The sequence below is a fragment of the Aplidium turbinatum genome, chromosome 14 (assembly GCF_918807975.1).
Source record: "Aplidium turbinatum chromosome 14, kaAplTurb1.1, whole genome shotgun sequence".
NCBI classification, from domain to species: Eukaryota; Metazoa; Chordata; class Ascidiacea; order Aplousobranchia; family Polyclinidae; genus Aplidium; species Aplidium turbinatum.
In genome coordinates this window covers 18,178,342-18,190,584 of record NC_137485.1, presented here as the reverse complement: position 1 = coordinate 18,190,584, position 12,243 = coordinate 18,178,342, and the positions used below count along the sequence as shown (strand labels likewise).

Sequence of the window (12,243 nt, the reverse complement as noted above, 5' to 3'; positions counted from 1 at the left end):
GATTTTTGTGTTTTGGCAACCCTTGTAACTCCTGGACCGCATTAACTTTTAGATCACTACACTGGAGCCTCATCAGGGTTGAACAAAAAAAGTGAATAGCTTCTGCAAAGTCCCAAAAGCGGTCATTGAATTCGCTAGCAAGAAAATGAATGCTATACTTTTCAGGACAATACCGGTAATTTGATTTTGCAATTATGACGCACTTTTATAACTTTTCTCACTGGCTTTTTTCTTATCTGTGAGAAAATGCTATCTTAAGTTTTTTTTAAATGCAAGTAGAATTGGTATGATTAATGATTTTTGTGTATCTACAGGCCAAAAATAACACATTGTGAAACAACAGGCGCTGGCCGTACAAAACGTATCGTGGGCCAGACTTTGGACACCCTTGTGTAAAGGCTTTGCTCTATGCCCAAATCACAACATATTGTCTTCAACGGCTTTAAACTTTTTTCAAATTGAGGAAGAATTGCTTATCTGGCAACAATAGTGCCTCAGATGAAGCCACCTTCTATTTTTAAATTCATTGTGGTCTGTAGTTTACTGAAGCTTAGAATACTTCTTGGATTACTGGTATTTGTTGGTTTTTTTTTTTGGTAAAGACTAAAATTAACATAATATCACCCACTAATAATGTTGTGGTTTTATTTATTGTCGCTCTACAACAGTGAAGATCTTTTAGAAAGAGGGCTCATTTTTAATTTTATATACCGGTATATCAGGTTTACGATGTCATCACATTATTACCTGACTTATTCTCACTGCGTTATGCAAAAAAGAACACAATCGGGACCGTTTTTAAAATATTTGGTTTGACCCGACCTGGAATCGATCTTAGATCTACCAGCACTGGAGCCGAAACCACTGAGCTGGTGCATCACCCACTAATGCCTGATAACAAACCAAGCAGCAATTGTATTTTTCAAAAATGAAGTAGTTAAACGCAATCATTGATAGATAGCCTGCTGCTCAGCACTTCAATCAATCTACTCCTACTGCCCGGAAAAATTTTCATTGTGAAAAACTAATGCCAACTTCCCAAGCTGAGCTCAGTTCAGTGCTCAACTTCAGCTGCTGAAACTGAAGCACTGAGCTCAGGGAAGACGTGTCTGCGGTGACGTCATAAGTTAGACTTTATGTTGAGTTACGATATTAAAAAGGGGAGTTCCTCAGAAGTCAGCGTTGATATTTTCCATCGTGTGTCGGTTATTATGATAGCCCCAGCCTCTCTGATAGCTCAGTGGTTAAGCGTCCGCGTCAAGATCAAATGGTTGGGGTGTGTGCTTGAGCAACGCATTTCACAACTGCTCTCCATTCAGCGGCACCTTGTGGATGGAATAATTCACGGACAAGCCCATTTCAACAACTATCGGAGACTTCTTTCTGCCAATCTCGATAGGCTAACTGCCCTACCTCAGTGATTTAAAGCCGCTACAGACTAAAAAATATGTAAAACTGCGAGTAATAACCTATCAAAGGCTTATTTTCAGTCCGAGAATAAAAAGTTAAAAGCTAACAAACTAAATCAAAAGTGGGAAAAACTAACCGGAAAAGCGATCTGGTACTATGACACTTCCTCAAATGGGCGAATTTTAAATTTTATATTAAATTTTAAATTGAATTTTAAATTTAAAATTTGTTTTAGGGAAAAAAAGCTATTGATTTGTTTTCTAACAAACTAAATCTTTAACTTTCAGACTGTGTTTAGGCTTAGGCCTGCTGGATACAGAGAGCATTTGGTCACGAAGCCTCTCCAAAAAAAAAGAGATTTTTTTTGTTTGTGTTTTTACATTTCATTTATTAAGCCTATAGTTCAGTAGTCCCCAACATGTCGGTCGCGACCCCACGTGGGATCGCTTAAACTCTTTCTAGAGTCGCCACATATGCTTAGCCTACTGTTTTAGTACGGTACCCACAATTTAAGTGTGTTCAGAATATTTTTTACTTAGTTATTGCGGGATAAGCGGGTATCGTCGACTCTACTGTGCTCCTTCCCGTTTGATTCGCAACCGCTTCCAAGGGCAATAACTTTGTCAGTTGAGCTCCAATGCAAACATCCAATAAGTTATGAGCCTCCTATGCTTTCTGTAGTCTACATTTTTGCAATGAAAAACTTTTGCAACGCTTCTTAGGTTGGTTAGGCCTACTATTGTTTTCAGTATCGTAGGGGTAGGCTATTGTGACTATTTTTTGGGTGTGTATTGGGACCCGTGATGAATATTCATTGTTTTCAACCTTGTGCAAAATGTTTTTCTCCTGTAATAATGGCGTCCTTTGGGGAACTCACTTGGTGTGAGCAGGAGTGGTTGATCGGTCGTTTTCCACCCGGTGGCTTCCCGCAGCTTTCCCGAGTGATTCTGTTCGATAGCGATTGATCGCTTTCAATTTTCTTCGTTTTAGCAAAAACATTACATTATGACATCAAATCGGTGATTCTCTCAACATCAAGGTAACACCTATTCAGTATCTCCGCAGTTCACCTCTGTGACGAAATCTTATAGCCTACCATGAGATTACCATGAGTTCACCCTTTTTGTTCTACAATCGTAAACATATTGTTGAAATTTGCCAATTTTAAATTAGGCTACGTAGGCTAATTACTTGCCTTTTTCTTTGAATATAAAAGTGCTTTGTATAGCCTACCTCCACACAAATAAGTTTTAGCCTACACACATTATTTTATTTCCAAATTCAAAATCTACAGTAGGCCTATTCATTCTAGAAAATGCCAATTCAAAAATTGGTGTTCTAAATTCTGCAATCCAATATCATGCCAAACACGTTTATTTCCTAAAGATTTTGTCTTTTTTTCCACGAAATTCTGTCTGCCTGATGGACATTCTAACTAATTTGACTATCCAACTCCATTAAACTGTTTCCACACAATTGTTACTCGAATTATAATTTTTAGTTATCAGAAGGTGTTCATATAGCCTAATATTGTAGGTCTATAACAAAAATGAATTTAAGCATTATAGAATAACAAAACAATAAGCTAAGAGATTTCGAATTATCACATTTTTACAGTCACCCAAATTGTAGCCTATATGTTTTAATTTTTATTCTCTCTCATGTCGCTGTTCGTCTTTCTGTCAAAGGGCGAGTGTGAACAGTTTTATTTTCTCTTACCTTTTTTCTATTTAGAGCAGCTTAGATGAAAAATACAAAATCTTTACGAAATGACGTACCGGTAGCCTATGGGATAAAATGTTTCACTTGTTGGGAAGAAAAATGTGTTTAGCATGATATTGGATAGCTACAATATAAGTAAACAAAAAATATCACTAATCTCCCAAGTAGCCTACATGTAGCTCCACACAAAATGAAAATTACATGAGTCTGTTTTTTTATTTCTTTAAAGATAATGTCTAAAAAGACGTTGTTAACTGCGGACAGTGGCCAATGTTCGATCTTACGGATCTCTTCAGCGCAGTGAAATGAGAGTAAAGAGTTGTCTTGCAGTTTCCGATGAGATGACGGTTGTCAAGAGTGATTAAATAAGCCCAATGAGAATTAATTAATTTTTTAATTTCGGACTTCAGCAAAATTTTCCCGCCAACGAAAAGATGTGATTTCTTTGAAGAAAGTTGTGCTAAGAAATGATTTGTAAAATAAAAAAAAAAACTTGAGAAAAAGATAGGAACTTGTCGCTAAGCTAGGACATAAGAATAACAATCATCTGAGATGGATCCTAAACACAAGAAATTGGATAGGTAGCTTACTAGAGGCACAAATATGATTTATCATTTGTGCATATCAGTTTGTATCCTCTTTGAATCCTTCTTGTGCCATGGGCCAATCCCATTGATGTTTGCCGGTAAGGTACATCCCTTCATTTTTTTTGAAATTTAAGCTTAGGCCTAGGCTATAGTCTAGCCTACTTGCAGCTGGTTATTTAAAAAAAGAAACAGTGGAGCTGACCCGGTTGAATCGCTTCCAGTGCTTTTTTAAACACAAGTAAATTAAGGTTTGCTGAAAAAAGTAAACATCCAAAAAAATACTCCACTAATTGTTTTATTGTTTCTGCGTTGCTGATATATGATACACGCGTACGCCTCCGTAGGATAAGCGAATTTTCGTAATTTTCTTTACTGGTAAGCTATTATTGTTGAAATTGTTAGCGTCAACAAGTAGGCTACGGTACTCGAGTAGATCCCATTTTTTAATGCTGCTTATCCTCTTCATTATCACTAGCATCCGTTCAATCGCTTTCGACTCTCGACTTTCACTCTACAGTATACAGTAGATCTTCTCCCTCCACAGCTCTCGATTCCTCACAACTTCCTTCAACTCTTCCATGCCCTTCTGGCTGTCATTCGTCGCTATGTCGAGCCATCTCGTTTTAGGATGACTCTTTCCTCTTCTTCAAGTAATAAACAAACATGGTTTTCACATAGGTACCGTAGTTTTCTTATTTATTCAATATAATAGTTTGGTCGAGTTCACTCCGCATTGTCAGATAAAGTGCAACATTAAGTTTATCGCAATGTTCAGTTCTTTGCATAATACAAGTTCTTGTATTGATACACACCACTGCAATATCATCATAATCACATTTATACGAAATGCTGTTGAGCGCATTTTAATCGCCGTAGGTCATTATTGGAAGTTGGAAGTTAAAACAAAAGAAATAAAACCCAAAAACACAACAAATTTTTTGAAGAAAACCTAATTTTAAACATTGATGGCAACTAAAACTTGCATAAAAAACTGTATTGGCAGCCGAAAAAACACGCCTTGAAAAAGCAAACAGATTACACGGAATATAACAACGTCGAAAGCCAACGAACAAGCAGGGGAATGGTTTTGACAGAATCAATAAGACCAAATGCAATATACGAAGCCGACCAGGAACCAGAATATTCCTGAAATAAATCGTTGATAATAATACACATAAAAAGTTGATAACAAATGGCTATAATAATTCAACTCTCCACTTTCATAATTTGAGCAGCAGGCATGAATGACAATCCAGACAGTCACTTTATCTGGTTCAGATCTTTACCAGATCGGGTAGGCTACAGGTCTGACAAAATCTTTACCAGATCTGGGCCAGGTGAAGTGGCTGTCTGGAAAGCAACCCTTCCGTAAGTAGCACTCACTGAAGGAAACGACTTTTGTCGTGTCCAGGCTCGCGCCCGGTAGTTGAAGATTCAGATTAAGTTGACGAGAAGGTAAGGAGGAATTGATTAAACTAAAACAACCGATAACTGGTATCAACACTACTCCTAGAAGTAAAAAATTGCAAACTTTCCGTGACCGAGCCTAAACAGTGCTACAACCCAGAATTTTATGCGAAACTGTCATGATGAGGAATAGAGGAGACTTTTTCAGCTCCAAAACAACATACGCAAGCAAGCTAAATTAGGCAATAAGCCTATAGGCCTACTTGAACCAATTATGAACCAACCTGCAATCGCATGATCAAAAGTTATCCTTCCTTGTCCCGAGCCCATATCTAAATTCAAACAAATTGAAATGTTAAAAACACGTATAGTAATTAGCTAACATTAAAATAAAGTCTGCAAGAAGAAACAGAAAAAGTTAGAATAATTTAAAACGTAGCCTACATCAAGATCAGTATAATCTCGACTTTAGCAGTGAAACAGTGAGTCTTCAACGGTCACGGAATGTGATGCAACTATATCATGAGAGAAATCAAGGGCTATAGTCTGAGCACCACTCCGCAATCGACGGCATACGTTTAAGCGTTTTGCTAACGACACAGCCACATGCTCTTGAGCGCAGGGCGCCGGAAGCGGGGGGGGCAGGGGGGCGTATTCCCCTCTGCCCTCAATTTTTCTGTGGATGGGGAGGCAGAGGGGGCAATTGTGCCCTTTTAAGGTCATGTAAGATACTGCATATTTTGCAATATAACAATTTCTGCTACCGGTATTCGCTTTTAGCCTAATTATATTCTTTCATTTTTGCCTTAAAAGAATATTTACGACACAAAATTCTGTATCACAGTAGGTTACATCATTATAACATTGTTTGATGCCCTTCCGTGCCATTGTTCTTTGTATACCGGACACTTGTATCATTACTCTATAATGAGCTGATAGATGAGCATTATCGCTATATCTTATCTTAAAACTTAAAAAAGGCCTTTCAGCAATAAAAGTGCCCTTTTTTCATAATCCTGCCCCCCAGTCAAAATTCGTTCCGGCGCCCCTGCTTGAGCGGTGTCGAACCAGCGGCCTTGCGACTTTGCGACCAGAGGTCTTGCGAACCAGCGGCCACTCGGCTATGCAGCGGACGGCAGGAGAGGTCACCAATCTACGGTCCGCTGGTGAAATGTGCCCGCGCGGTTCCTCCACCTGGCCCACCGTAGGCTATAGGCTACTGTGCAAAAGATGTGATATAGCACTAAATATAAATCCTTTTAAAAGATAAATTCTGTGCGAAGTATTTCTAAGTTGCCTATTTAATTTTCTGTTCCAGTGTGTTCTATAAAAATTTTGAAAGTAGCTATTTCTAAAAGAATGAGTAGCGTATGTAATTTTGGGAATTTGTGCAAAATGAAAAGTTGTTTTCTTCACAACCAACTCTTTTAAATCACCACCACTGCCACAGATTTGCAAATTGCATTGAATAAAATCGTTATACGGTCCGCAAGCATTTCTTTTCACAGCTTCCTAACCCTTTTTTAAAAAGTTTGGTGTAGCCTATAGTGTGTTTATTTGCTACAGTGTTTGATGTCTGCATGGGTAACTTTTGAAATGCTGGCCAGTCACTATACCCTAGCTGAGTGGGGTCTGATCTGTCGGATTTAGAACTTTTTCTTGCCCAGAATACAGTTAGGCTAGGCAACGTTTTTATAAAGTCAGAACAATTAGGCGACCACAACACTTGCCAAAACTAGTGGATCGAAATCAAAATTGTGGGATCACGCTAGAGCTGCAACTTAGCAGGGCTGGATTAACCATTAGGCTAATAAGGCTATAGCCTTAGGCCCCGAAAAAATTCGGCCCTCAATTTTTGTAAGGCTGATAGTGATACAGATCCAATACAGTTTTTGCTTAAAAACGAATAACTGAGTTGAGTCAATACATATGAAGAGCCTATTTCCAAAACCCCGTAGGCGCCACTTTTACCGAAATTGAGTTTAGAGCAGGGCTGCTCAACCTGGGGGTTCACACCTAATATGGAGCTCATACTCATGGAGAGCCTTCCTCCCGGAAAACGTGAACCGTGGAAGTATTGGCGATGCCTCAACCGCTTAAGAACTGGTATTGGCAGGTGTAAAACCTTGATGAGACACTGGGGGTATTCCATGGAGAGCACAAGTTGCAAATGCGGACAGGAGCAAACGATGCAACATCTACTTGAATGCCCTGACCTAAAAGCAAGGTGCTCTGCACAGGATTTGGCCAAGTTCAACGATAGAGCAAGAGCCTGCGTGATGCTCTGGGCTACGGCCGTGTGACACACGATGAAGAAGAAGACCTGGGAGTCGCGAGCCGTTTTTCGGAGGTTCACGAGGCGCTTGAAATTCCACTGTATTGTTTTTAATTCTTTTTTGCCAGAAAAGATTAAAAACTGTGGTTTTTTCGCAATCGCCCATTCCTCTACTTGAGGTTATTATATCGTTTAAGCTTTCAGTTTCAGACGTTGCAAAGGCTTTAACTTTAGGAAAGCCTTCGATATTTTTTACCAAGTTCTTGTACGAATTGTTTTGTTTAGACTAAAGTTAACCAGTAACAACGCTATGGTAAAAAAGCAAGATTATGTAGAATCCGATGCAAAATATAGATTTCTCAGTAGCCTATCATTTTCAATGGCATTAAAAAAATTAGTGTCGGCTATTTTGTTTGAAAGTTCTTTCAGCAACAGGTGCACCCATTGACAAACTTAATAGTTAAAAATATGCAGCACTAACCATCTCACTAAAATTGATTTAAATAAATCCAATAAAAGATTGCAATAAATTCAAGCGGTGAAAGTGCGAAAACGTAGATTAATCTCATTATTTTTCTCCTACTTAGCTAAGCTTGATAAAAAATGGAAATAACAATCGGAGGAAATGTAATAAAAGCCGTGATAACATCGCCAAAAAAAGTTTTTCGTTTCCGAAGTTTACGTTGGAACAGCAAAAATAAACATAACTGAATGTCGGCATGAATCAAATTTGGTTAAATTTTGCATTAAATATGCTTTTGTTGAATACTTTTATGGGGGGGGAGGGGGCGAGACTACATTGATTGCTCTGTGGGGGTCGCGGTGGAAAAAAGGTTGAAAACCCCTGGTTTAGAGTGTCATTAGGTAGAGTATTACCACAGGTACCTACTATCCATTTCTTTCTTTCCAAAATCTTTTTCATCTGCTTCAAATTTGACAATAAAAATTGTGCTTGTTTCCAAAACCAATTATGCGCCATCATTAGCCATTTATCTATTATGTTTAGGTTATTTTGCAGTAGCCTAAATAATTTCAATTTTTCATGTGCAGTACTGGACAAGTTACTATGGATTTTTTTTTTTGACAATTTTACAGCGAATCTCAATTTTTTTGTTTTTCCGATAACTGAGAGCTCGGAAATAATTGCAATGGTGGCCAGGGATGGAGGAGCCACGTGGGCCTCGTGGGCCTGGGCCCACCTACTTTATTTTCTGGGTGGGCCTGGCCCACCCACTTTTGAAAGCCAAATATTTTTGAAAAGGTAGCGAAAGATTTGATCAAGATTACCTGCAGTTTTTTGTGATATAATGAAAGTAATTTTAGCTGCAGCAAGGGTAGATGATGCAGCAACTTTGTCTCTAAAAGAAGGCACTTAAACCAGGCTAGATGGGGTTATTGATGTTAATTTTCTCAAAAACGAGCTCAAGCTGTTAAAATAGATAAAACATTTACATAAATCTATCAAAACTGATACAGTTTTACCTGAAAACCCTTATGTTTAATGCTACTGCAAAAAGGTCTTTTTCGTGACACAGACTGGTGAAAAATTACTTAAAAAGCAGATTAACCCAAGAGCACTTGAACCATAGGATGAACAGTTGAACACATTCATAAAAACTTTATCGATCAGGTTGATCTCACCTCAATTCGCCAAGAATTTATTGCTTTCATTGATCGTATTAGGCTATTAACTTTTTTAGGAAAAAATTACAAGTGTAATACAGTAGCAGTCACCTATGTAGCCTATAGCAGGCCTACCATATTTTCATCGCCTTAAAAGAGGACACGTTTCGCCAGCAAGTAGAATTTTAAGCTTAAAGAATCTTTTACATGTTTGTAGATTATTTCAGGATCGGCCTATACGCAGCAAAAGCTATCAAAAAACCAACAACAAGAAAACAGATTGATTGAACGTCTAACTGATTTTTTCTCATTTCTAGTGCTTCCTTAAGACAAATGATTTTATATTTTTAAAAGTCAGCAAAAAGTAAAAAATACCTAATTTTTAGACATTTCAGTCAGACAGCAATGATCGCAAAAATCTGCAAAATGTGACAAATCAGGCACGACCTCCAGGTAGCCAAGCCCCAAGCCTTAACTTTTATCAATAAGGAATGGTCAGCCTTAACAAAATTGCTAAATTATTTGCAAAAAATATGATTACATCATTAGGCTGCACTGTGTGGAGGCCTTGAACCACTGACACAGACCCGGTCACTGAGGCTGACAGTGTCAAGTTTCTGCTTGTAGAAATGGAGGGGTCTGTGAATTCGTTCACTCATGAGTGGCTCCTGAGCGAACAGTGTTGAAGTGTGGAGTTGGAGTGGAGCACTTTTAGACATTCGTTTCGATTTGTTTCAAGCAACAAACGAGATAAACTCAGTTGGTAATCAACAACGTCTACAAGCGTTGTATCAATACAAAACGTATGTAAGCAAAAGAATAATTTTTTTGTGAAAGTGTGAGCATGGCCTTTAAAATGTCGTTTAATATTTTGCTATGAACCAGGCAATGAACGTTCAACAACAGTTCCATAAAATGCGCCAATTTTTTGTAGAATTTATAAATCAGCTTGTTACATTGGTAGCCTATAGCCTACAAAATGTTTAGAAAACAAATAGCCTACAAGCCGTCGCTGAAACGTCATCAAGCAAATTAGGAATATAATCCCGTCGAAAATATAAGCATGAAAACTTAAACTGTCAAAAAATAGGACATTTGAGCATTTTTTTTGTGTCCTCGGAGGACAACTCATTTTTCTTGAAAAAAGAGGACAAATCCTCTTAAAAGAGGACGTATGGTAACCCTACTATATAGTGACAGTTGAAGGAACCTTGTTGTTGTTTGATACCAATAGATATATTATATTTCTCTATGGTTCAACCTGGGTTCAACAAAGCAAACTCCCTAGGCTACAAAAGCTTTATCAGTGTAAAGCAATTTAACAATTTTGTAAATGTTTGGGCCAAATTGGGCCTAAAAATGGAAACTTTTCGCTTGGTGGTACGAAAGGCAATCATGAAAACTCAATGTATAAATGATATAAAGTATTTGGAATGCAGCAATGCTAAGTTGGATTGACTTTGACTGCTGCGCCTTTGGGCCCACCTACTTTTAAAATGGTTCCTCCATCCCTGATGGTGGCCCAAAGCAAAGAAGCTGCCATTCTACATAATCGGTATTCAACAGCCCCACATTGTGATATCATAATGGACGTCACAAAGGCTCAACTGAACTGCTGGCATTGTAGTAAAGACTTGCGCCATTATGACGTCACAATCCGGAATTATTACGTGATATTGAATACGGATGTTGGAGAATTGCAGCTTCTTTGGTTTGAACCACCATTACATTTATTGTACTGCTCTCAGTTATCAAAAAAAAAAAACTGAAATTTGTTGTAAAATGGTTCAAAAAAAAAAATCTATAATAAATTGTCCAGTACTGTATGTACTTTTATTACTTTTTGTAGCTTGGTTTGCAAAAATAGGCCCTTCTCTAGTAAACAGCTTTAGGCCTACAGTACCCTTAACCGGCCCTGCAACTTAGCCAGAGCTTTTAAAAAGCAAATACGACAATAATTTTTTTAGGTTTATTTCATTACCTGTCGATGTAGCCAAGTTTTCGCGTGTGTTAGTGAGTTCCTTGGCTTCATCTGAAACAAAAATAAAATGATCAACACTTGGTACCAAACAAATAAAAGTATAACGTGTAAACACAGTTAATATGATGAAAGAATGATGGTTTCCTGCACGCAATGCAAGTTCTGAAATAATTGAAACGTATAGAAATACGTAAGTTCATAGGAATAAGTTTAACTAATTATCCGATTTTAATTGTTTTTTTGTTTTGTTTCTTGTGCTTTATTGAAATTAAGAATTTAAAGTAAAACTCTGTGGTAAACTACAACTTTAAAGTTTTTTGTATTTAGGCGAAATATTTTTAGTTAAGTTTAAAATTTCAGATCAGTGCAATGATATAATTTTTAGAACGCGATACGTTATTGACCATTACCTGTTGTAGCAATCGCAGAACGAGAGGGAAAGGCTGTTGGCAATCTCGTTGGAGGTTGGAACTCTAAAAAATATAGCAATAACATGTCCTAAATTGCAATGAAAGGTTGTACTCTACTCCTAAATGAAGCTATTTTAGATGCAACACTGAGGCGTTTTCATATTAGGCCTACTGATGTGGCTTTATTATACATTTTTCTTTTTCTTGCAGACTATACGTAGACTACTAACTGTATTAAATCACTTTTACAATTTGAAAGGAAACCGGCCATTTACTTATTTTACATTTTTTGTCGAAAGCATGATCGACGATCTTTTAAAGTGATCATGCTACTTTTACTTCACACTGTAGGCTACCGCTTAATATTGATTGTTATACTTTACGCATCGACTCGGTGAGTATTTCAAGTTCACGTAAAATGAAAGTTTGCATTTTTTTGCTGTATACCCAACTAATAGCTGGCATAGCATTACATGATGCGACATTTCAAACAAGCAACAATTTATTAAACTTTTACGATAAAAATTGGGCGACATCGATAACTGGGCCAGTGTTGGACTATGATCATGAAAAACTTCAAAACTGACTTTTATTGATGATTCTTACTCCGACGATAAAATTTTTTACAATCACTTGATTGAATCTTTATCCTCGGACTGGGAAAGCTTCTTGCAGAGCTTAAACCTGGCAGTTTCGCATACTTGTAGAAGTAGAGGCTTTGAATCACTGACGCAGGCCCGGTCACCGAGATTGACAGAGTGAAGTTTCCGATTGTTGAAGTCTTGTTGCCGGGGAATTATTCCACCCTTTAGATGCCGCTGAATAGAG

The 12,243-nt window shown here is 37.7% G+C and overlaps 1 protein-coding gene across 2 annotated transcripts in view; it reads right to left on the bottom strand.

Moving 5' to 3' along the window:
• Positions 1 to 4,408: 4,408 nt before the first annotated feature.
• The window catches only part of LOC145783540 (enteropeptidase-like), a 53,794-nt gene continuing 45,959 nt past the window's right edge, over positions 4,409 to 12,243 (bottom strand). For both annotated transcript variants that reach the window (XM_082595440.1, XM_082595441.1), the window contains 4 exons: positions 11,416 to 11,478; positions 11,006 to 11,056; positions 5,411 to 5,458; positions 4,409 to 4,865 (listed from right to left, as the gene is read on the bottom strand). In XM_082595440.1, the coding sequence (XP_082451566.1) occupies positions 4,816 to 4,865; positions 5,411 to 5,458; positions 11,006 to 11,056; positions 11,416 to 11,478 (212 nt within the window). In that variant the 3' untranslated portion in view covers positions 4,409 to 4,815. The remainder of the gene's footprint in view (positions 4,866 to 5,410; positions 5,459 to 11,005; positions 11,057 to 11,415; positions 11,479 to 12,243) is intronic.